Source organism: Acipenser ruthenus, chromosome 15, assembly GCF_902713425.1.
Source record: "Acipenser ruthenus chromosome 15, fAciRut3.2 maternal haplotype, whole genome shotgun sequence".
NCBI lineage: Eukaryota > Metazoa > Chordata > Actinopteri > Acipenseriformes > Acipenseridae > Acipenser > Acipenser ruthenus.
Window position 1 is genome coordinate 17,656,997 of NC_081203.1, and position 26,795 is coordinate 17,683,791.

At 43.9% G+C, this 26,795-nt stretch overlaps 1 protein-coding gene across 1 annotated transcript; it reads right to left on the minus strand.

Annotated features, from left to right (window-relative positions):
- Window positions 1–1,903: 1,903 nt before the first annotated feature.
- Window positions 1,904–24,721, minus strand: LOC117419681 (BRD4-interacting chromatin-remodeling complex-associated protein). Its single transcript, XM_058987243.1, has 14 exons — window positions 23,966–24,721; window positions 14,651–14,837; window positions 13,502–13,547; window positions 12,779–12,821; window positions 12,542–12,610; window positions 10,443–12,077; window positions 9,732–9,992; window positions 8,388–8,784; window positions 7,846–7,967; window positions 6,886–6,944; window positions 5,810–5,958; window positions 4,348–4,442; window positions 3,473–3,575; window positions 1,904–2,652 (listed from the first exon to the last, which is right to left on the minus strand). Exons 3-14 carry the CDS (start codon window positions 13,540–13,542, stop codon window positions 1,904–1,906), a joined length of 3,723 nt encoding a protein of 1,240 aa, XP_058843226.1. The 5' UTR covers window positions 13,543–13,547; window positions 14,651–14,837; window positions 23,966–24,721.
- Window positions 24,722–26,795: the final 2,074 nt, after the last annotated feature.

Genomic DNA, 26,795 nt, shown 5'->3' on the forward strand with positions numbered 1-26,795 from the left:
CGTGAGTCTGAACGGCAGCAATGCCATTTCTAACAGGAAACTGTGCTCTGGAATGGGTCTCCGAGTGACTCACTTGGGAAAGGCAAGACCACAAGGTGTCCCATCATACAGTCAGTGAAGCGCTTCTTGAATGTGGATATTCACTATGGATTCCTCTGGAAGCATTGGCTCTGGCGCTCCTGCAGGGTTTGGGAAATCGCCACAGACTGTTTCTCCTCACTGCGCTACAGCGGCCCCTGCTGGCCAGGCGTCTGGTGGGATCAGGCGCACACCTGCAGGGCCTCGAGTTCCTGGGTGTGGAAGAGGAAGCTGGCTCGCGAGATCGGAGGGCCTCCACTGAGCTTCAGTCCTCCTGAGCTGTGTGCGGAATTGCTGCAGTGAGGGGGAGGAATTGAACATTCTAAACTGGGGAGAAATACGGGGTCAATATATTACATACCACACCAAATAATACCTTAAGAACTATTTAAATAACTATATATACTGTATGTAAATCTATACGGGAAGCTGGTCAATCACTGCTTCCTTTTCAATTGGAAATGTGAGTGCTGTGAAGGAAACAGAATTTACTATATAACTTATGTCTTATAAGGAGAGTACTCCCCCTAGTGGACAATATAACTGCTTCTTCCAATAGCCAATAAGTTTAACATTCACTATCAATTCAATGCAGTACATTGATCCTCATTCACTCTGGCTGTGGGGGCTGTCCTTCGCTACTGAAGTACAGTAATATTAATATGAAAGTGAAATTGCCTCAGAAGTACAGTTCTGTGTGTGTCTTTGTTCCGTTTCACCGCGTGTCTAACATGAATAACAATGTGTGGCAGTATGACATCCAGGAATGTTCTTTTAAGAAAAGTATATGATATGTTTCCATTGATTTTCCTTGTGAAATCCTCTTTAATTAATAAATGAATGTAGTCAGTGTTGCACTAATATTGCTGGTCCTCAATACATTATTGTAACAGTTTCAAAACAACGGCTCTATTAGAGGAACTGTTTGTTCTCACCCTGTGCTGCCTTTGGATTTCCTGATTGCTGACATCATTGGAGAATCATATTATCAAATTGCCCTCGTCTTTCAATAGAATATTAACAAAATGATAACGTATTAATAAAACCAATGGAACTTCAGTCCACTTGACAATTGAGACAAATGTCTTGAGAAAGACACTCTGTAACAGTCTGACAGACTAAAACACTAATAGATGTCTTAGCGCCGACACTAGATATTTTAGTTTTATGAAGTACGGTTTCTTCATAACTAATCATTTGATACAAGAGCCCAGAGAATTCCGCATTCAGGATAAGATTTAATAAATTAATAATGTCGCTTTTAGTTCTCAGTTTTGTTCAGTTTTGGCAAGAACGCATGTGAATTTAATTATGACAGCTTAAAGAAGTCCTAAATAACAAATTGAAGACCGTGAGACTGATTTCTAGTTTGGCAAGGTTGGCAAAATGAAATCCTACCAGTGTTTTTTAGTTATGCGTGGACAAAACCAACAAAAAAATGGGATAGAAGAAAACTGACGTTTTTGGCATTTTTAGCTCAACATATTTGCAGTTGTCCTCATCACTAGTCATTCCATACTTCTTAAAGCTACTCCAGTAAAACCTCTGTTATCCTCCGAGCAGCCCCTGGTAACCGCCCTGTTGTGTGTTCTGCTCTCCTGCCTTGTCATAGAAAATGCACTTTTCAGCTCTCAATCTCTGGGATCAGTATCTAACAAGTACCAGATGTTATATATTTACTTGCAAAGGGGAAGAATATCTTTTTAGGGTTCTTGTTTGGCTGTGAGAGGTTTTACTGTATTAGTAAAGTGGCACCATCATTCAAACTGTCTCCCAGCCCGAGTCACACACCCTGCCACCCCCCCCCCCCCCCCCCGACCCCTAGCTACATCTGCTCCTCCAGGATGCTGTTGACGGCCTCCTCCAGTGCCGAGGTCCCGCGGCCCTGCAGTCTCTGCAGCAGCAGGATGCTGTCAATGGCGCTCTGGAGGTCCTCGGTGAGGGCGCTGTCGTCCGGGGGGCTCCTGCAGCCCGGGTCCTCTGCCTCCGATCGCGGGCGCTTGGCGTGGGGAGGGGGCTGGCCCCAGGAGGCCTCCGGAGAGTCTTCTACTGTCCTTCGGCCAGAAAACACAGGCCCTGCCGCCTCCTGCTGCTTCACTGGGGGCCCAGCCTGTGCCACCGATATCCGCTCCGCCAGCGGCCCATTCCGGCAGGCGTCAAACAAGTCCTGGCGATCCATAGCTTTGGGAACCAGAGGGGGGGAGGCAGGAGGAGGGACAGCTTCCCTGAAATCCAAACCATCCCATTGCTGTCCCCGAGTGGAGTTCCCGTTCGTCAGCCCCCCCAATCGCTCCCGGCTGTGCCCAGCTGTAGTGGCCTCTCCCTGGGGCTCGCAGGCCGAATTGCGCACCACTTTCCTGGAGCCGGCCTCCTGCTTGATGGTGAGTTTCAGCCCCCCCCGGCTGCTGGAAGGGTATGTCCTCAGCCCTCGGGGAGGGGGGCAGGGCGGGCTGCCCCGGCCCAGTCTGGAGGCCCCGCGCAGGGGAGAGATCACAGACGAGCCGGGGGCCGTGACAGATGTAGCGGCTGGAGAGAGGCTGGAAGCAGGTTTGTACATTGAGGCGATGTAGCCGTCTGGGAGAGGGGATCAAAAAGAGGGGAGTTCAAAAAATATGCACAATATATAGTGCACAGCATGCACCTACAAACATTTTCATTTATAAATCAGATACTGCAGGTCAGGGCTGGACAATTCCGGTCCTGGGGGTCCGGAGCCCTCCTGGTTTTTGTTCCAACCCTAAATGACTTCACTGAACCTTCCAGGTCTTAATCTCTTAATTACACTGCTGTGTTTTTACTATAGGACACTTTTATAAGGGTTAGTTTGCTATGTTTTTTTTATGTATGCTTTACCATACTTCTCTATGCTTTAGAACGCTTTCATTGTGCGTTTTTACTATGGTGAACTTTCTAAGGGACTATTCCAGGTAAAACTGCTGTTTAAAAGACTCCTCAAAGATGACTGCTGGGAAGTTTCTCACTGTAGCACAGGCCTCAGTGAACACATCCACATCACGTTAGAAAACCACAGTGCTTCCATAAGTGGAATAGTTAGTAAGCATGACAAATAACGATCTTAGAAAAAGAAAAAGAAGATGACACCCAGATCACATAGACTAACCTTAGGGCCCTTTATTTATTTCTGGTGTTCGTTTTTGAGGGACACACAAAATGCTGCAATAAATCACTGAGCTTTTAGAGGAACACGTTTGTTTTGAGCAGACCTGGGTCGTCCACAATGAAACTTTCTAATGATGCTTCTTCAACATAAACGTACACCAAGTATCCCTTTAAATTAGCTGTGTATCAAACTGCGATGCAATAAGAGTTCCGGGTGTTGGTTACAGTAGGGCTCCATGAGCAGTATTGCTAGAGAAAGCTGCTCTGCTCTTACCCGGGTCCAGCCTGGCTCTCCTCCGCTCCTCTCCCAGCCCGCTCCTTTCGTCCTGCAGGAACAAGCGCTCCAGCATGACCATCTCTGCCGACGGACTCACCTGCTGCAGAAGCAACAACCAGCGAAGAGACACAGTGACCCCTGCGCTGCTGCTAACACAGCAAACACAACGCTTTGCACAATCACAAGGAAATACAGCAGGACTAAACCTACCACTCAGGAACTGTATGATTCAACTAGAATGGCTAGAACTGTGCTCCACCTTTGTCAGCAGTACAGACAGCAGTGGAATCTCTCAGCTCCAACCACCAAAGAGTGAAATGTTGGTAGCTTGGTCTCTTAACTATGGCTCCCAACTACAGCTTTGTGAAAAGCACTGTAGAACGAAACTTTCAGATCTGTTTCTACATGAATAGTGGTTGACAGGGAGTGGTGTTCTTAATGGTGAGCTGATCACATGTGACTGTATATATGCATTAACTGTTTGAAAGATTTAATTCATCATAGCTTTAAATACCCGTAGCTAAAAGCTAATAAATTTATTTAGTAACCTTGAATGCACTGCTATCTGCTGGTCTCAATATATATGTTGTGAAGGAACCATACTTTCCTAAAATTCCCAAAAAGCTTATAGAGAGAGGTTTTTAGCTTCTCCCGTGCCTTGCCTGCCTGACTGGTTGTTGGAATCATGGATGAGTTAAGGAATCACTGGTGGAGACACAGCGATTGGTGGCTGTTTTCATCTCCACCACTGGAACTCCCTTCGTTGGGTCAGTTGATTCCATGACTCTCCCAGGCTCCTCTTGGTGCAATGGGGGGCTCAGCCCAGTGGACAACGTCAGGCGTGTTCAGCATGCACAGTGATGCACTCTTACCCTGGCCTCCTGGAGCAGCAGCAGCCGGTACTTGCTCAGCATCTCCTGGGTGCGTTTCAGCAGCAGGCTGGACACCACTCCAAACTGCTCATCCACTAGACACAGAGAAACACAGGAGCACTTCAAATCACAAGGAGCAGATCCAACCCCACCAAACACACAGAGTGCTCACAGCAAGTGGAATTACATTGGAATTACATGCGTGAACTATTTGATACATTACTATTATAGTTTGTATAGGCTTTTATTAGGTATAAGACTCCTGTCTATCATTAAAGTCACAGACCCTTGTTAGCACTAACCATGGAGTAGCCAATGTGACTGTAGGTCCTAGATTAGTGCTAACCAGGGTCTGTGAAACCAGCTGTGTATGTCCTTTGCAACATTAAAGGTAAATGGATTCGTCACACTGTTTGGTTTCCAGTTCTGTTTAGCTCCTGATTTGTAGCACATCCTTGCAGCTTCTTTTTTGATTGTTTAAGCTTTCATGTCATAGATACTTTGCAATTAATGTGTTTGTAATTCCATAAATCTTGCCTGTCTTGTGGCTCCATTTTCAGGTGAGATGCTGTGTTGAAAAGACTTGTAGCAAAAAAAGCATATTCATTTTAAAATATATATCTGGTACTACACTATACTGAGTCTATCTCTGCTCATAAGCCATACTTTTAAGTAGGCATTTCCTTGGTCGTTTTACTTGAAGACCAAACAAGCAAGATGGGCTGAATGGCCTCCTCTCGTTTGTAAACGTTCTTATGTTCTTAAGAGTAAAATTGTCCTTAAACACCCAGCTTTTCTTGTATTGAGTCTCATATTTTGCAGCCAGTAATATGCTTTGACCCCGAAGACACAGCTGAGGTGAAATGGCCTAGGAAGTGAAAGTTAGGCAAGCAAAATGAGAACTTTCTATAACTTAGTGATGTCCCAGGTACCCTGTTTTAAAATGGAAATACACGTGTGCTGTAAAACCACTCATTTGAGACCTGATTAGAGGATAGAAGTGCAGCACAGGTAAGAGTTATGGAAATATTAGAACATAAGAACATAAGAAAGTTTACAAACGAGAGGAGGCCATTCGGACTATCTTGCTCGTTTGGTTGTTAGTAGCTTATTGATCCCAGAATCTCATCAAGCAGCTTCTTGAAGGATCCCAGGGTGTCGGCTTCAATAACATTACTGGGGAGTTGGTTCCAGACCCTCACAATTCTCTGTAAAAAAGTGCCTCCTATTTTCTGTTCTGAATGCCCCTTTATCTAATCTCCATTTGTGACCCCTGGTCCTTGTTTCTTTTTTCAGGTCAAAAAAGTCCCCTGGGTCAACATTGTCAATACCTTTTAGGCATTCTGTGTTTTGTTAGCTGTGACTACTTTAAAGCCTATATCCCTGCAGCCCTAACAAATGTAATGCCTGTCACCTCTTCACTGTATCCCCAGCCATGGATTACCCTCCGGCGTTACTGTACCTATGTGGAATTCCCCCGTTGAGGGCAGTGTCCCCACGCAGGTGTGGTAGGGGAGGAGCCGGCAGAGTGTGTCCTGGAGCGAGACGAATGCAGACGTGCAGTCGGGATCCATCACGGAGCTCTGATGACAGCGCAACTGCTCCTGAAACCTGCAATCCACAGAACACAACTACAGCAATGCAATCCACAGAAGACAACTACAGCGATGCAATCCACAGAACACAACTACACCAATGTAATCCACTAAACACAACTACAGCAATGCAAACCACAGAACACAACTACAGCGATGCAAACCACAGAAGACAACTACAGCGATGCAATCCACAGAACACAACTACACCAATGCAATCTACTGAACACAACTACAGCGATGCAATCCACTAAACACAACTACAGCAATGCAAACCACAGAACACAACTACAGCAATGCAATCCACTAAACACAACTACAGCGATGCAATCCACAGAACACAACTACAGCGATGCAATCCACTGAACACAACTACAGCGATGCAATCCACTAAACACAACTACAGCAATGCAATCCACTAAACACAACTACAGCAATGCAATCCACAGAACACAACTACAGCAATGCAATCCACAGAACACAACTACAGCAATGCAATCCACAGAACACAACTACAGCGATGCAATCCACTGAACACAACTACAGCAATGCTGCCTATGATGCCTGCCTTGAGGGACACCCTGTATAGTGAAGGAAAAGCAGCGGTACCAATTCAGAATTCATTTGTGATGACCTAAAACTTGCCATATATGAAACTGTGTCAAATGTCTCATAGTTTCTAGGTGAATTGTCACAGCATTACAAGCTTCTGAGGAAACGTCTGGGGGATATCTTTCCCCACTCTTCTCGACATATCAGCTGATCCATACCAAGCTCGATGTGATTCAGAGCTGGAGATTTGATTGTACTTCCCAGTTACATCACACAGGAGTAGTTGAAGTCTATGGGACTAATGAACACAACTCTGCGGTAAGATTTCACATCCTGCCATGTTTAATGTGCAACCCTCTATAACCCTGCGCGTTGATGGTTTGGTTCTGACCTTTGTCTTGTGAGCTGAGTGACGACACACCTCTCCACACTCACCGTCAGGGCTGGACGCTGTCAAAGAGAAGACAAGTCACTGTGACTGAAACAGCACAGGATCCCTTTCATATATGAGACAGAATTAAGCACCGTGGAGTGCCTGTAGGGGGTCTTGGTAACTAACTCAATTACTTTACATTTTGTGGCCCCATAGTTGCACAAAACTGATACCACCAGGTTAAAATGAAGAAACAAGCCATGGAGAAGGACAACAACCTTGTGGTGCTGTTTGCTATTGCACTGTGATTACTGAAGGGATTTGTTCCAATGGCAGTGAAAGCTGCCTGACTTCATGGAAAGTGCTTTTGAAAAGGTTCATTGCTCATGTTTTGCTGTATTATTTGTTCATGGTACATATGCTGTGTGAAGTGTGACACACACATTTATTACAACACCCCATTGATTCTGTTTTGATTTGCTGTTCATACGAAATTAAACCACAGTAATGGAAAATCTTGGAAAATTGTCAAAATAGGCAAATTAGTGATTGTCTAATTGAATTGATGAGTTTAATAGGCCACGCGTGCAATTCATTTAAAATAGTAAGAGAAAAGGAACACCCAGCCACAAGTTGTAAAATGCTTGAGACTTTTAGAAGTTGTTTAAGATGCCTAATTAAAGTGGTCTAACATTTTCACACATTGTTTCTATGTAACTGATTACTGACCGAAAATGGCAATTCTCACCCCCAGAGGTTTTCACGTAGGCAGGTATATAAAGGATATAAATGACACATCTTGAGGGGTCTAATAACGTACACACTACTGTCTGCATGGACATACGTAAGTACAACCGCCTCCATTTTATCCCATTGAAGAGGATTTCATCACCAACGGGGGATAATTATGGTTACTGAAAGTTACTGCGGAATCATTTTTGGTGCCACAGCTACTAATTTGAATACACAGCCTGATACCTGTGGTCCTGGCTGCCCCAGTGGCTTGCTGTATAGGCCCTGGACCAGCCCCTGAATTTGATGGGATTCGGGTTCAACCCCAAGGCTCAGCTTCCCGTCCACCGCAATGACAGCAGAGGGCTCTGCAGAGAGAAATGTACTGAGTCAAACTTCATGCCACTCAAATACGACAAATCCTAGCAACAGCCATCAATACTGCAGGTGAAAGATTGGAATCACAGATTGTAATTACTACTGATGAAGGCATTAGCTGAAAATAACTAAACACTTGTCATGTAATATCTATAACTAGATGCTACATCAAGGAGACAGCAGCCTCTCTCTCTAGTATAACATCCTGGACTGTCTCAGCTTATATCCACTAGGAAGACTCCTCTTACACTCAGTGCACCCTGTAGTTATCACTTTAATACCCCTGTCATGAAGTGTGGCTCTTTCATAAGCAACAATCTGAGACAAGCAGATTGAATAGTGCTGCATTGAGAGGAATTTGACTGCATGATTGCCTTGTCTCTTAGTCTGCTAAAGCTGCTGATACTCACTGCTCCGGCAGAGCATCTGGGGAGGTGGCTGAGGCTGCACGGAGAGACCGGACTGCTGCACAGAGGGGGGCAGGTGAGTCTGTGGGGGGCTCACTGGGGTCAGCAGGGTCACAGTCGCCCCACTCTGTGAGCTTGTGAGGGTCACTGTCTGTCCGAGGAGAGGGGAGGACAGGGCCCCTGCCTGTCCATTCACTGGGGGAGTGGGCGTCACTGCCTGCCTCTGATTGGCCAGTGGAGAGGAGAGGGTCACTGCTTGTCCAATCACAGGATTAGTGGGGGCTGCTGTTTCTCTGTGATTGGTTGGTGTGGATGGCAGGCCCACTGTTTGGCCAGTAAGCAGAGAGGGAGTGGTTACAGTGTTACTGGTAGGAGGTGGGTCTGGCAACTGCAGGACCTGCTGTTAAAAAAACAAAAAAACAAAGAGTGAGTGAACGAATGTAAGAATGTAAGTCAGACATGTGTTCATGCAGACAGACAGATTCAGATACTTGTGTACAGAATGTCCAAGCCAGGTTTGATCACAATTGGATAGGTGCTTCTCTCGTTAAATGTAAAAATCAGCTAGACATTTGTATGGGTGCAGATATGCATCATGGTTTTGGCAAGAGTAATTCAAAGGAAGCTCAAAGCCAGATAAAGCCAGAGAGAATCACGCTGACTGAATTGTCTACTGCTGTGCAAACTGGAACATGTATTTTTTGTCAAGTTTAATCAGAGGTTAAATCTTGCCCAGGACTACAATCCCACAATTCATTGCACAGATGACACTTTTCTATGAAAACGAGCAAATTGGAAATCAAGAAGTTAACTCAAAATAATTTGATATCAAACAGATAAAAGATAAAACAGTGGTTGGCGTCCTGGCTGTGTGAAGTAGGCCGGTCTTCGCTGGGGACTCCAAAGGGAGGCAAAACCGGCAGGGATTGTTTCTACAGAGAACCCTGCTGGCCAGGCGCCCAGTGAGCTCAAAGGCAGACACGTGCAGTGCTGGCCTTTGTCCTCCACAGGTTGGTAGCTCCCTGACATCCGCTCTTGAGTTTGGGTAAAAAAAGCTGGCTTGGTCGTGGGATCGGAGGACGCCCACTGAACCTTTAGGACTCCTGAGCCATGTGGGGAATTGCTGGGGTGAGGGGAAAAGCGACTGGGCATTCCAAATTGGGAGAACATCGGGGGGAAAATAATAATCGGACACACTATAAATACAAATTTACAAAAAGGGAATTTCTCAGATTTTCAGAGTATCTGCTCAGCTGTACTATTTACCTTGTGATGCAAACATGGGCCCTATTCACTAATTATTTAAAGACAATAATGACCCTTTTTTGCTTTGCTCTCTGAGCCTACCTGCTGCAGATGCTGTACTGCGAGCTGCTTGGGGTCAGCGCTGTTCCCAGTAACATCTCGAGGGCCCGGGCCTGCCGGCTCTGACGGCAGGCTGTCCTTCACAAGAGCAGCCGGGTCCAGCAGCTGAGCTGAAGCCTGGGTCTGGAGTGAGGACACAGCCTGCGACTGGAGCACCGTGGCAGGCAGGATCTGTAGCTGAGTTTGGGACTGGGGCTGGATTTGGTTTACAGTCTGGAGGTGGATTTGGTTCTGAACTTGAGGCTAAAAGATACATACAGTATATAAACATATAGTTATACAGGGTCACAGTCAGTTACTGGTTAAACAGTAAGCAATCTATATATTTCACTTGCTAGCTTGTAGCAGTGTGACATCACAATAGCAGCTTCGCCAGGCTTTGAATTCAGAGCTCCTCACAGCAACGCCAATGTTTAATCCATAAAACCAAAAAAATGTTTTTTAATATTTCTATCATTAGTAAATGCTTAACTATGAGCGGTATAAACAGAAAACACGGTGGTTCTTCGTGGGTAACTGAATTAATCAACTTGTGAGTAAAGACAGAAACAACTATTATTTTTGTGTTCCCCACTTAGAACCATAATGTATCATGGATTTTTTTCAACATGGAAAGCTAGCATTCTGCTTATCCTTTTCTCCATGGTCAGCACTGCTAACCTGACCTCAGTCAGACAGGACTGGAGCAGTTACCTGTTGCAGGTGTAGGAGCTGCCCATTACTGAGGGGTCCCTGCAATCCAAGCACACTCTCCTCTCTGTGTGCTGTTGAGGGCTGAGCTCTGGGGGCTCCCTCTGCTCCTACCAGAGGAGTCAGTGTGGGCCGCTGTCCCGGGACCATGGGCTGTCCATTCACAATGGACAGCGAGGCCAGGTCTGCGCTGTGCTGGACACTCACTGCTCGACCCAGCACTCCGGAGCTGTTGAGCACTGTGATATGGTTCGCCAAGGGGGCGCTGTGGAGCAAGGTTTGGGGCGGCTGCACAGTCGTTGCTCCCCCTCGAGGGCCGGGCGGCTGGGGGGTGAATGCTCCGGCCAGGTGGGCTGGCATCTGGAAGATACCAGGCTGGAACTGGAGGGGGCCCGAGAGGATGGTGCCCTGCCTCACTGCCAACTGACCACTGGGCGTTGTGAACACCGGTCCGAAATTCAACTGGCCGGGGAGGATCTGGGATGTGTCCATCACCTGACCAGAGGAGTTCCGCCTGACCCCTTGGGTGGGCTGACCAGCAGAGCTTTGGTTGGTCAATCCAGCCGTGGGCTGAGGGATCGTCACTGGGGGGTTGCCTGCCAGATGTCCCGGCAGGATGAACTGGTTGGGAGCTGGGAAGATGCCCTGGGGTTGGATGACGATGCTGCCGGCTTGGTTCAGGAGCTGCAAGCTGACAGGCTTGGCCAGCCCCTGGGGAGGAGGATGCTGCTGCTGCAGTTGCTGCTGCTTGACGATGCTGTTGTGTGGCGGTCCAGAGAGAAGGAGGTTCTGTGTGGGGCTACCAGAGACAAAGGTTAGCCCCGATGGGGGGTTGGGATGCTGGGCGGTCGTGATGGCAGTGCCAGGGGGTTTGGGACTGATCTGGACCAGCCTGGGCTGGATGCTGATGGGGAGTTTGGGCTGGATGGGCATCAAGGGTCCTCTGGGAAGGAAGAGGCCCGGCTGGGGGTTGGTTCGGAGTGCATTAGCGATGGAGGCGCTGGTGAACAGAGAGCTCCCATTGAAGTTCGGCAGGGCCTTCTGGATCAGAACACTGGAGCTGTGGGCTGGGTTGAGGGTGAGAGGCGGCTCCATGGTCGGAGTGGGGAAAACAGTCCCTGGGAGGAGGCTCATAAGCTGGGGAGGGGTTGGCTTTCCCAAGAGTGAGGGGCAGCCAGGGCCAACAGCCATCAAGGAGGGCTGGGGGGGGTCCACCGCCCCTTGGGTGTCTTTGGGTATGTTCTGGAGGCCTGCCACCAGCCCATGTAGTGGGTGCACAGTCAGTGCTTTCGGCAGGAAGGGGGCGGCAGGGGCGGGGGTACTGACCGGGGCCTCGTACAGGGGCAGGACATCCCCAGGATGGGTCAGGGCTCTGGCAGCCAGGCCTGCCTCCTCTGCCAGGGTCTGCTCAGTGATATCCGCCTCCTGGAGGCTCTGTCGCAGGATATCGCAGGCCTCCTCCACCTCCACCTCCTCCTCCTCCTCTCTCTCCTCGCCCCTCTCTTCGCTCCCCGGACCCTCGCTCGGGGGTCGGGGGGGAGATCCCAGCAGAGTCTCCTCCAGGAAGGACAGGTCCACGCAGCCCGGGGGAGGGGCGCCCTGCACAGGGGGGTCATCAGCCAGCAGGGAGGCCGGGCTCTGCAACACAATAATATTTAGTTTTGCACGCCTAGATAACTCACAGAGCTAATATGTTTTACCATCATTTCACAGATCTCACTTATAAACAACAAACACATTATGGTATATTTGTATTTGATTTCTTTAATAGCATTTTTTCAAATCTACTTCTGAAATAAACTTAAAGAAGTCACACTTCGGGTCACAGAACTAAACAGCGACTGGATTACAATGGATGAAGCTTTTAGGAGTTCTGAACCTACACAGTATACTAGATCACCATGACCTACACTGTACATAACACTGCTGTAATCCACTAGTATACTAGATCACTATTACCGACACTGTATGCTAGATCACTATTACCTACACTGTATGCTAGATCACTATTACCTACACTGTATACTAGATCGCTATTGCCTACACGGTATACTAGATCACTATTACCTACACTGTATACTAGGCCTACATGATATACTCACAGTGGAATCAGTGAACAGGGAGCTGTCTGTCCCAGCAGCGTTGATGAGCAAGTCTTCAGTCTCCAGCTGCTGAGGAATCAGAGAGACAGATTACACATAATGTGATTTTTTTCAAACATTTCTATCTTGGGTACTCTAACTTATGTATGTGTAACTAACCCCACGCTACTGTCATGTGGGCTTTAGGCTTTAGATTGAAAGCTGTAGGGCACTGCAGTGCGGTAAACAAAGGCCTACCTCACTGGTCCCGTGTAAGAAGTCATTCAGGGCTTGGGGATCACTGCAACAGAGAGAACATACATCAGAAAAGATTACTGCACCCGCAGTGGAGCTGCGAGGCAGGACAGAGCACTCGATATGATCTGTCACATACATACATTCACTGCAGCAGAGAGAGCACACATCAGAAAAGATTACTGCATCCGCAGTGGAGCTGCGAGGCAGGACAGAGCACTCGATATGATCTGTCACATACATACATTCACTGCAACAGAGAGAGCACACATCAGAAAAGATTACTGCATCTGCAGTGGAGCTGCGAGGCAGGTCAGAGCACTCGATATGATCTGTCACATACATACATTCACTGCGACAGAGAGAGCACACATCAGAAAAGATTACTGCATCCGCAGTGGAGCTGCGAGGCAGGACAGAGCACTCGATATGATCTGTCACATACATACATTCAATGCAACAGAGAGAGCACACATCAGAAAAGATTACTGCACCCGCAGTGGAGCTGCGAGGCAGGACAGAGCACTCGATATGATCTGTCACATACATACATTCAATGCAACAGAGAGAGCACACATCAGAAAAGATTACTGCATCTGCAGTGGAGCTGCGAGGCAGGGCAGAGCACTCGATATGCTCTGTCACATACATACATACATGCGGCTCAGAATGTGAATTTTCGGCATGCTTTAGGGGTTATGGGCAATGGCTGCTGCTACTACTCACCACAAAACATCAAGCAAACAGGTGCCATCTTCATCATCCATGTCAACTGAGGAAGAACAGACAAGAATGAGCAAACAATGAGAAACAAAACGCTACTGGGAAATGCTTGTACTGGTGACTTGGTGGTGTATTTTGTGGCCATACATAGTTATAAAGCACTGATGGAAACACAATAAAGAACTGGGTCATTGCATGAGCACACTTCGAGTATTGTCATATCATTTTTCATGTAAGTCATTTTTTACAAAGTAATGGCATTGTATGTTACATCAGCTGAGTTTTCTAGTACTGTACTTTTTTATTTAGAGTGCATCCCCAGTCCGTTCTCTAAGGACAAAAGATCAACGAACAACCTACAGATTCATATCAGCTCTTGGATGAACACAGGTTCGAATATGTCTGATATTTTAATATTTGTTCCAGCACTAATTTGTATCCTGCCATTTATCATTTGTTGCCTTGCCATCATTGTGTAAGAAACACCCATTTTTAAGACAATTTTGTTAAATGTCTTTCACATAAAATGCAATATCACTGTGCATGATAAGAAAGAGATGGAACCCAAGAGATATGCTCATGAAGTTTGACAAGAACACATCACAATCTACTTTCAAATCCTGTGCATGCTGGCCATTTTCTCATGTAACTTTCACATGCCATCCAGAACTACTGAACAGTAGTTCTAATTTTTGAGTAGAAATACTAAAAATACTAAAAGAAAATAAATTAAATGACAAGCATTTTGACTAAGGGCCTTTCTCTATGTCTTCTTGTCTTATTCTAGTTGAAACTTTTACATACCTCAGCCATCACGACACAATTTGTTACAAGCAAGGAGGCTGTGTGGTCCAGTGGTTAAAGAAAAGGGCTTGTAACCAGGAGGTCCCCGGTTCAAATCCCACCTCAGCCACTGACTCATTGTGTGACCCTGAGCAAGTCACTTAACCTCCTTGTGCTCCGTCTTTCGGGTGAGACATAGTTGTAAGTGACTCTGCAGCTGATGCATAGTTCACACACCCTAGTCTCTAAGTTGCCTTGGATAAAGGCGTCTGCTGAAATAAACAAATAATAAATAATTTTCTAAATGATTGAGGGAGCTCGTTAGGGAGACTCTCCTCTCTCAGGACAAACCAAGTAAAGCCCACTCACTTCACAAGGACTCAGGCTCCATCGAGTGCACACTTGTTGAGGGGGTCCAGGAGCTGCATGGAACTCTGGTTGGGGCCCTCAGGGCAAGGCTGGGGTTTGGCGCGGTGCCCGACGGGCTGAGTTCAGTAGCACTGGTCCCCTCTGCATCTCCACTGCAGCTCTGCAGTACGCACAAAGTCAGGAAGGTCTATTCAAACACAACAGGAAAACAAGGGAGTTATTTGACAACCGAATCCACCTCATAACCCAGAGCACAGCGTAAGATAAGCTGGGACTTCTTCAACTCACAGCAAGAGATCAGCTGATTCCCTGTGTGATTTGGATGTGGTACATTACAATGTGAAAGTTATATCAGCATTATTTAAAAAGTAAATCACCATATTCTCATACATACAGGCAGGCTCCTCCATTCATCCCCATTCAAGTGTGTATATATATATATATATATATATACAGTATGTATAAAAATGTGACATACGGTCAGATGGAAAGGCGTACAGCATTTCATCACACTTGGAGCTCTATGTATGTGTTTGCAAATCTGCGTGGTTCTTTTTTTTTTGCATAAACCTTTTATTAAGTTTTAAAGGGTACAGTGGACAGAAGTATTCAGTAACACACTGTAGCAGGGTGGAGCCGTGTGGGTGTGTACTCGCTGCTGAGTGACAGGCAGGAGATCCAGACAGAGGTGGGAGTTGATACGCCACACAGGTGTGCAGGTTTTATTTACACACACACAGACACTCACGTGACACTACCAGCGGTGGTAGCGCACGTAGGACATACATAGGAATGTACATAAGCAAAATAAAAAAACTATCAAATAAAAGGTGCCGTGTAAACAGCAGCGCTAATCCGACAGATTGAGGGCACCTCGCTATACTTTAGATCGGAACTAATCTTCACTCTTGTCTATAAACAAACCCAACTCCGGCTACACACCCGGCCGGATGTGGTTTCGGCTTCTTGTTTAGGCGCTAATCCCGGTTCACCCACACGAGCGATCGGAGCTTTTCAAGATGTTTCTGTCTCTTTGTCCGGGTGGCGTGGACGATCTTCAGCCTGTCAGCTGTGTAGGTAAAGAAGCTTCTGCCGAGGCATGATTATAATGGGTGACCTTCAAAGATAAACAGGAACAGCAGACAATGGCAGGTGGCTGTGACAGGCGAGTGCTGTGTGGGTGCGTGCATTCACTGCTGAGTGACAGGCAGGACATCGAGATGGAGGTTAAGGGTGATACGTCTGGGTGTCTGGATGACGATCTTCAGCCCGCTGGCTTGTGGTGTTGCAGCAGCCCTGAGGTGTATAAACGGGACCTTTTCATACCCGACGCCCCACTGGAACACACCGACCTGCTGATTCTATTCCACAGCTGGTAATCACACACAGCAGGCAGGCTCTCCCAGGAGCACCAGGTACTTCATTACCCCCTGTCTGCCCCCTAAATTCATAAAACACAAATTTGCCAAAATATATGAAATTCTTCAACAAAATTCTCTGGACCAATGAGACTAAACCAGAACTCTTCAAAAATGGACAACATATGTTTTGAGAAAAAAAGGGGAAGCCTTTAATGAAGAAACTCTTGTACCTACAGTTAAAAACTGAGGTGGTTTGATCATGATAAGGGGGTGTTTTAGCAGTTCAGGGACTGGAGACATTCATGTGATTGAAGATAAAATTAATGCAGCCATGTATTAAAAATTCTACAAAGTACAGTAGTCTCTGCGTATAGGAACACCTCCTAAGAGAACACTTCCCCTAAGGGAACACCCTTGTGGTGAAAGAGATTGTTCCCATCGTAAATGCTCCGGTTAAAGGAACAGGAACTTCACTTAAAAGAACACCTTCTTGGCAACGATAACGATTTGTTCACAACGGACACAGTATGTTTTGAAACCTGATAACTTATCATCATCACATTTAAATTAAAATGGTTTATTCAGTCTTTTCAAAAGCGACTTGTCATCGCGAGTGTCTTGAGGCACACTGATTGGTTTATTCAATCTTTCCAGAACCACTGTCACATCATTGCCTTGTTTTGTATTCTGATTTCCACGAGTGCATCTCATCGCTACAAAATGGCATGTAAACAAACAGCAAAATGCGCCTCTGTTTCTCTTGCTACACAAAGTTGGAAATTGTTCAAGCGCATTTTTTAAAGTGTGTAGGGGTGTTTAGTTTGTCTGTTACTTTATTATTATAGTTTATTAACATACACTTGCCTATTGCTTTTCTCTTACTTATTCTGTTCATTTCATATGTTGATGCATGTGCGTCTTGACAAGTGAAACATATTTATTTTTTTATCGATTCATATTGTGTCTGGTGGCTCACTCCGTCTAAGAGAACACTTTGGCTATAAGAACACTTTGCTTGCTTCCCGAGGGGTGTTCTCTTAGCTGGAGATGACTGTACAATGATACAATCTGCTCGTAGGATGATTGGCAGACAGTTGACCTTCCAACGCAGCAACGACCCAAAGCATACGGCTAACTCAACTCTGGAGTTCTGGAATGGCCATCGCAATCACTAGATCTCAACACAACAGAAATGCTTTAGATTGATCTGAAAAAAGCTGTAGCCAAGCATTGTGTATCCAATCTGTCTGAGCTGAAGGAAACAAGCCCAGATTTCACCAACAAGACGTAACACACTGGTTAAGAATTATCATAAATGTCTGAAAGCCATATGTGGCGGAGTGTCCTGCCCCTATGTATTATTATTTGTATTTTTGTTTGCGGCGCGGATAAAAGCGCCACGTCTTTATAAATATAAACAGCCTGACAGACTCCTCAGTTAACACATACAGACGTGCTCAAATTTGTTGGTACCCTTACAGCTCATTGAAATAATGCTTCATTCCTCCTGAAAAGTGATGAAATTAAAAGCTATTTTATCATGTATACTTGCATGCCTTTGGTATGTCATAGAATAAAGCAAAGAAGCTGTGAAGAGAGATGAATTATTGCTTATTCTACAAAGATATTCTAAAATGGCCTGGACACATTTGTTGGTACCCCTTAGAAAAGATAATAAATAATTGGATTATAGTGATATTTCAAACTAATTAGTTTCTTTAATTGGTATCACACATGTCTCCAATCTTGTAATCAGTCATTCAGCCTATTTAAATGGAGAAAAGTAGTCACTGTGCTGTTTGGTATCATTGTGTGCACTACACTGAACATGGATTAGAGAAAGCAAAGGAGAGAGTTGTCTATGGAGATCAGAAAGAAAATAATAGACAAGCATGGTAAAGGTAAAGGCTACAAGACCATCTCCAAGCAGCTTGATGTTCCTGTGACAACAATTGCAAATATTATTAAGAAGTTTAAGGTCCATGGAACTGTAGCCAACCTCCCTGGGCACGGCCGCAAGAGGAAAATCGACCCCAGATTGAACAGAAGGATAGTGCGAATGGTAGAAAAAGAACCAAGGATAACTGCCAAAGAGATACAAGCTGAACTCCAAGGTGAAGGTACGCCAGTTTCTGATCGCACCATCCGTCGCTTTTTGAGCGAAAGTGGGCTCCATGGAAGAAGACCCAGGAGGACTCCACTTTTGACAGAAAAACATAAAAAAGCCAGACTGGAATTTGCTAAAATGCATATTGACAAGCCACAATCCTTCTGGGAGAATGTCCTTTGGACAGATGAGTCAAAACTGGAGCTTTTTGGCAAGTCACATCAGCTCTATGTTCACAGACAAAAAAATGAAGCTTTCAAAGAAAAGAACACCATACCTACAGTGAAACATGGAGGAGGCTCGGTTATGTTTTGGGGCTGCTTTGCTGCGCCTGGCACAGGGTGCCTTGAATCTGTGCAGGGCACAATGAAATCTCAAGACTATCAAGGCATTCTGGAGCAAAACGTACTGCCCAGTGTCAGAAAGCTCTGTCTCAGTCGCAGGTCATGGGTCCTCCAACAGGGTAATGACCCAAAACACACAGCTAAAAGCACCCAAGAATGGATAAGAACAAAACATTGGACTATTCTGAAGTGGCCTTCTATGAGTCCTGATCTGAATCCTATCGAACATCTATGGAAAGAGCTGAAACTTGCAGTCTGGAGAAGGCACCCATCAAACCTGAGACAGCTGGAGCAGTTTGCTCAGGAAGAGTGGGCCAAACTACCTGTTAACAGGTGCAGAAGTCTCATTGAGAGCTACAGAAAACGTTTGATTGCAGTGATTGCCTCTAAAGGTTGTGCAACAAAATATTAGGTTAGCGGTCCCATCATTTTTGTCCATGCCATTTTCATTTGTTTTATTATTTACAATATTATGTTGAATAAAAAATCAAAAGCAAAGTCTGATTTCTATTAAATATAGAATAAACAATGGTGGATGCCAATTACTTTTGTCAGTTTCAAGTTATTTCAGAGAAAATTGTGCATTCTTCATTTTTTGTGGAGGGGTACCAACAAATTTGAGCACATCTGTATATACTGTGTTCTTATGTGTGCAGACTGGCACGGGTTGTGTGTATGGATGCATGCTGACAGGTATTTGGAAGTGTTTTAATTATTATTATTATTATTATTTATTTCTTAGCAGACACCCTTATCCAGGGCGACTTACAATTGTTACAAGACATCACATTATTTTTACATACAATTACCCATTTATACAGTTGGGTTTTTACTGGAGCAATCTAGGTAAAGTACCTTGCTCAAGGGTACAGCAGCAGTGTCTCCTACCAGGGATTGAACCCACAACCCTCCGGTCAAGAGTCCAGAGCCCTAACCACTACTCCACACTGCTGCCCTTTAATGAAAGCTTGTGACTTGGGATTGAATTGAGAATGTGCCTGCACTGTTTAATTGGGGGGGAAATGGGCACAGATTGTTATAACAATGTGCTCCCACAAAACAATACACAACTTCCACTAGCTATTAATAGACATATGAGCATATTCACATTGGCGTGTGATCTGCTGTGTTGGGCAAACACCCTTCCAGGTATTATTATTAGAGGGTATTAAAGCAGGGAGAGACCCATCAATTGGTAGGGATGAACTACTGGTTAGCAATCTTTGTATTTTTAACACTGGTCTAACTAACTCATCGATAGCTTTTGTTTAGTTAGTTATTTATTCCATTGTAAAACTCAACAAGTTGAGATTACTTAAGATATGGACAAAATGAACTGGCTTATAAAAAGTTAGTGACCTCAGTAACTCAGCTCATACAGCTTGCATAATGTGAGTTCCAGGGTACTGAACAAGCCACTATAAACTAGAATGGAAGTATAAATGACGAAAAAAAACGTACTGTGAAGTCCCTTTTAAAAGTTTAATACAGTAAATTTGCACGACAGTTCTGCAGCTTTCCCTGTCTGTGTTCTTTTCATGTGCTTTACCATACCTCTCTGTGCTTTACAATGATTCTCTATGCTTTACCATACCTCTCTGTTTTACATTGCTTCCCTATGCTTTACCATACCTCTCTGTTTTACATTGCTTCCCTATGCTTTACCATACCTCTCTGTTTTACATTGCTTCCCTATGCTTTACCATACCTCTCTGTTTTACATTGCTTCCCTATGCTTTACCATACCTCTCTGTTTTACATTGCTTCCCTATGCTTTACCATACCTCTGTTTTACATTGCTTCCCTATGCTTTACCATACCTCTCTGTTTTACAATGCTTCCCTATGCTTTACCATACCTGTTTTACAATGTTTCCCTATGCTTTACCAGACCTCTCTGTGCATTACAATGCTTCCCTATGCTTTACCACACTGCTCTGTGCTTTACCATACCTCTCTGTGCTTTACAATGTTTCCCTATGCTTTACCAGACCTCTCTGTGCATTACAATGCTTCCCTATGCTTTACCACACTGCTCTGTGCTTTACCATACCTCTCTGTGCTTTACAATGTTTCCCTATGCTTTACCACACCTCTCTGTGCTTTACAATACTTACCTGTGCTTTACCATGCTTTCACTGTGCTATATTTTACTATGGGAATCTGCTAAGGGGTATACCTGGGAGACGTTTCTATTATATATAGAATAGTTTTTGTGTGTTGAATTGACCAGTGGCTGTCTTTATTAACATGATGGCCACAACCCTAAGATACCACTACAGGACACTGCCCTGAGCTTGAACTGAGCATGCTCAGCTCTGAAAGCAGAGCTCACTAATACCGTGAACTCCTTGTGACAAAAGTAAAACATAAAAACCGCTCACTCCAGTTCCAAGGGAACTTTGTTTTTAACACACATGAACTAAACTGTAGCAGGAATATGGATGCTAATTGTGCCGTTGTAAACTATGCACAGCATTTCATTTGTAATTAGTTTTAGGAAGTAAAGTTTAAATATATGCTATACTAATAACATTTTATAAAAGCATTGCAAAAATTAGATTCAACATACGATAATATAACACCCTTCTTAAAGAGGCCTGCGATATGTACTTTGTTATGCAAACAGTATTGTTGCAAAGTAATATCTAGAGGCGTGCTTCCCAGCCCTGGTCCTGGGGACCCCCGTGTGGCTGCAGGTTTTCATTCCAGCTCAGCTCTCAATTACTGAACAAGACCCTTACCTGAACTATTCATAAGCTTAATTAGACCTTTTTATTGTTTTCAGCTTTTAAACAGCTGCAGATTTCAAGTTAACTATACCATTTTATAAGTAACTTAAAATCAGCACCTTTTTTAGGAGCCGAGAACAATTAAAAAGGTCTAATTAAGCAACAGTAATTAGTTCAATTCAGGGTTGAGTTCAGTAACTGAGAGCTCAGCTGGAATGAAAACCAGCAGACACTGGGGGTCTCCAGGACAGGGCTTGGGAAGCTCTTCTCTAGAGGCTGCATCTCCCTGCTTCAATCAGAGCTGCAGTCAATTCCCATTCTAACCACCTCATTGTAATTTGAGTCAGTGGAGCCTTGGCACACCTGTGTACTTGGAATTGTAACTATACAATAGAATTAGACCCAGTCAATCACACTTCTATTACACATTTACTTGCCATTGTTATTATTTCACAATGTTATAATTTGATAAGCATATGCAATCCAGTGCAATTACATTTACAGCAGCACTGTTAGCTTGATATTAAAAGCAGCTTAACCAGATCAAATCTAATTGCATTTACCAAACAACAAAAGAACAGTATATCTTGATCAGAGACCAACGGTCAAAATGAATTACTCTTCAATTGAAATACATGTGAACAGCTCATTATGAAATCTCATCTGCAGTTCCATGTTGTGTTTTACATCGAGTGATCATTATTCTCGGATTGTCAATCACTTTTAGTGACCCCATTTGTTTGAAAAAATAAAAGTGACATGGTGTTTGTGTATTTGTACCTGTGATTATTTAGAACAGAGTAAACATGTGAATGTGTGTAGTTGTTTATGTTATTTTCAGTACAGTTGTAATTACTGTAAGTGTAATTGTAATTGGTTTCAAGTCAGTATCGGTTACAATGGGCTGGGCAGCAGATACTTTCAGAGATGCTAGTGCTTGTTTGACAGGTGCATCTGTATCCAAGGCTGCATTTCTCTACAGCTATGGCTAGTGTGTAATTCAATAGTTAACGTAACATTATTCAGCACATTTCATTGGACTTTATTAAGCAAAATGAGTTTATTCTATAAAGTGATGCAAAATTCTCTGAAGGAATTAGGAATTACAGACTGTAATCAGCTGGAAGGGTCACTTTAATGAAATCACTGTGCAGACTGGTCATGTTGAATCAACTCAGGGTGGCTCTGCATCCTATTTACAGTGCTATGGCAGGTGTTTCTCAGTCTTAATAATAATAATAATAATAATAATAATAATAATAATAATAATAATAATACACCAGTTTAACCATTTTAGCAAATTAGGAGGACATTATTCTGATTTCACAGTTGCAGGAGGCAACCAGGCATTCACTCCCAGCTCACTCCCAGCATCATCACAGCGCTGCGTAGCTGAGCCACATTGTTTTCCCCAATACCGTACTACACAAAATCACCGTCACGGGTAGCGAGCTACGTTTTATCAACGTGCTTTTTTATGAACACAATATCGACTTTAACATAAAAAGGGCATAATGTATTTGTCATGTACATGCAAACATACACTGTATATTATTATTATTATTATTATTATTATTTTTGTGAAACCACTGCGTCTACTGCAGCTGCAAGAACCCCGACATCTTGTTACTCTGTGAAGGAACGATCGTGGGGGGGGCGGGGGTGTTGTTCTTTGTACTGTTCGCTGTCACACTCTGTTTCTCCAGTACTATAACACACATATTATCTTATATTCCACACTCAGTATATGTTGCAAGAACGCCCTTCTCTATTATCAATAGAGCAGACGGTTCAAATTTGGCAGCACGCCGAAAATCTGTTTTTACATAACGGGTTTTGTAAACAAAGTGACCTCGTTGGCGCAAGAGCTGCTTGCTAAATCTCTGTCAATACTTTATTATTACGCTTATTATACTAAAGAAATGCAAACATTTTCATGGGTTCACAGGAGTGTAATAATATAAACGTCTTCTTAACCTAATCTCTTCATAGAAACCAAAGCAAGAAATCACAAGGCGTAATTTACTGCTAGAAGAAAATATATCACAACTATGCAGAATACGGCTTTTGAACTAATGTTTTCTCCACAGAGAAGATAATCTCTCTAGGCTCGCATTCTAGAAGTAAACGGCCACACGCCAAGTATTAACATGTCCACCCACCCACTCAATGTACGGCTAAATTGTCTATTTAATCCGCATCTTGATTAAGTGAAGAGAACGGAAGCTCTGTTCCAATTATAAAGCAAACTCCTCCAAACACACGCCGTTTTTTTTACCAAGGGAGGAGGTCCTTCTCAGAAAGCAAAGACCTCCCAACCCTGTCTCTTTTTCTTATTTTATTTACAACTCGCAACACAACTGCTACATGGCGACTTCTTTTACAACGCTCCTGTGCTGGCATGCACGCTGCTCTGTGTACTAAGAGAATTCAAAATCACCAACCATCTCATTTATTGTTTTTGTATCTCAAACGACAACGCGCTGAATACAAGCTCGTGTCCATTTCGGCATGGCCATGGGAGAAGATGTATTGTGAACGATGCGAGCCGAAGAACAAAGATTGCTTCTGTCTGTCTGAACAGCACCAGCACTCTGTCTAGCTAGCAACAGCAGCACAGTCCTGCGGAAAAGGCTCTGTAAAGGCTACGGATGATGCGGCTTTTTTTTTCTGCAAAACACAAAGGACACTGTTTTCAATGCATGCATTCTCCCCATCACCCCTTTTCCTCTGGCTACATTTGTATTTAACTTTCTTTTAAAGGAAACTCACCGGTAGTGTGTGTTATTGTCTTGTCAAAGAAACATCTGCGCCATCGATTCAGGGCTGCCTTTTCAGATGCTAAGGGGGGGGAAACAAGAGTGAGAAGAAATCACAACACAAAGGTGAAAGAGGCTGGGGCTCTCGGCTCGGCTGTGTTAGCTGCGTCCTTCACGGAGATGCTCGCACTGTATACAGCAAACCTTTAAAATACCCGCTTTTCATGGAGAGCAGTTATTGTACCAATTCAAGTTCATAATATTAAAGACGCAACATTTCGCATCATTCTCGTCCAGTCACAACGACCCCTGTAATGTTACCGATTGTTTGTTTAATCCTAGAACGTGCAATTGCTACATACAATAACCACCTTTACACACGTATCAAAGTAAAGCACCGCTACACAAACTAATCGCTACAATGTGCCTTTTTAGAAAGTGCACATCACATCAGACACTATTGTTAACACTTCCCATATTACTATTTCCAACCCAAATGCTCACAGTCTTCTTATATTTGAAATGATGGAATCGGTCTAAAAAAACAACAAACAAACATGCCTTTAAAAACGTGCTTTCAAAAAATCCAAAGCCAGGTTAAAACGAACAAGGTGTTCAAAGGTGAATCAATAGGTATCTCCCGCGAGCTCCATCATGTGTGAAAATCAATACCTCTTAGGAACAACAAGGGGCACCCCTGCCAAGTGATTGGCCAGAGCCCCGCTGATTGACAACTTGATTGTGTTTCTAAGTGCAGCGGTGGGCGGGATCACTGCTTCAGGTTGAAGTAGCTGCCCAGATACGCTGTATCTGCGGCTGACGTTGCGGCAGGTTGCATGTGCATTGATAGAACGTGACATTTGAAGCCTGCCTGGTACTAGATAACAGATTAATTTTAATCATGTGCTAATGTACAGGGTCAGGACACAGCGCTGTTTTTAAATCGTTTTGTTGTTTAGAACAACGAAGTAATCACTTTGGAGAAGAATCAGGCTTTCCAATTGGCTTGTTTCGGAAGCACCTGCTAACCGAGCTGCTACTAGCAGCCTTTCCTTGAAGTCTGCCAGATGCAGCTTTGTATACTAACAGCAATGCTTTCAAGGGTGCCATCGTGACACTTATTGAAGTGTGTGTTTGATGGTCATTTTGCATCTTGCAATGGTTGACCAGCCCTTGATATATGCGCTTCCATAGTTCCCATTCATCCCCCATGCTTGGCAATGCTTTTAAGGTGTTACGCTTTAACCACTGTTTACAGCAGCACACCTTTATAAGGGGTGTTACACATTGCAAGGATTACACCAGCTATACCCTCAGATTACAATATTACACCAGCTACACCCTCAGATTACAATATTACACCAGCTACACCCTCAGAGATTACAATATTACACCAGCTATACCCTCACAGAGATTACAATGTTACACCAGCTATACCCTCACAGAGATTACAATATTAGACCAGCTATACCCTCAGAGATTACAATATTACACCAGCTATACCCTCAGAGATTACAATGTTACACCAGCAATACCCTCAGATTACAATATTACACCAGCTATACCCTCAGAGATTACAATATTACACCAGCTATACCCTCACAGAGATTACAATATTAGACCAGCTATACCCTCACAGAGATTACAATGTTACACCAGCAATACCCTCAGATTACAATATTACACCAGCTATACCCTCAGAGATTACAATATTACACCAGCTATACCCTCACAGAGATTACAATGTTACACCAGCTATACCCTCAGAGATTACAATGTTACACCAGCTATGCCCTCAGATTACAATATTACACCAGCTATACCCTCACAGAGATTACAATGTTACACCAGCTATACCCTCACAGAGATTACAATGTTACACCAGCTATACCCTCACAGAGATTACAATATTAGACCAGCTATACCCTCACAGAGATTACAATATTACACCAGCTATACCCTCAGAGATTACAATATTACACCAGCTATACCCTCACAGAGATTACAATGTTACACCAGCTATACCCTCACAGAGATTACAATGTTACACCAGCTATACCCTCACAGAGATTACAATATTAGACCAGCTATACCCTCACAGAGATTACAATATTACACCAGATATACCCTCAGAGATTACAATATTACACCAGCTATACCCTCAGAGATTACAATATTAGACCAGCTATACCCTCAGAGATTACAATATTACACCAACTATACCCTCAGATTACAATATTACACCAGCTATACCCTCACAGAGATTACAATATTACACCAGCTATACCCTCAGATTACAATATTACACCAACTATACCCTCACAGAGATTACAATATTACACCAGCTATACCCTCAGAGATTACAATATTACACCAGCTATACCCTCCCAGAGATTACAATATTACACCAGCTATACCCTCAGAGATTACAATATTAGACCAGCTATACCCTCAGATTACAATATTACACCAGCTATACCCTCACAGAGATTACAATATTACACCAGCTATACCCTCAGAGATTACAATATTACACCATCTACACTGAGACAGATTGTAATTAGGTCATGAGGCAAGAGAGTTCATATATTGGTGTTTGGAAGAGCATTTTACATAAATAATAATGGAATTTGCACAACACATTGTTGCAACATGGCATGTGTTTGTAATCTGAAGAAAGTGTAAAATTGACAGTAACCATACATGTCAATAACCATAGTTCCATATGTTGTGTAAAATAAACAGTTTCTAGTAATTATAAGAATCTGGATAAGGACGTCTGCTAAGGAATAAAATAATAATAATAATAATAATCTCATTTTCATTCCTAAAGAAATTATTAT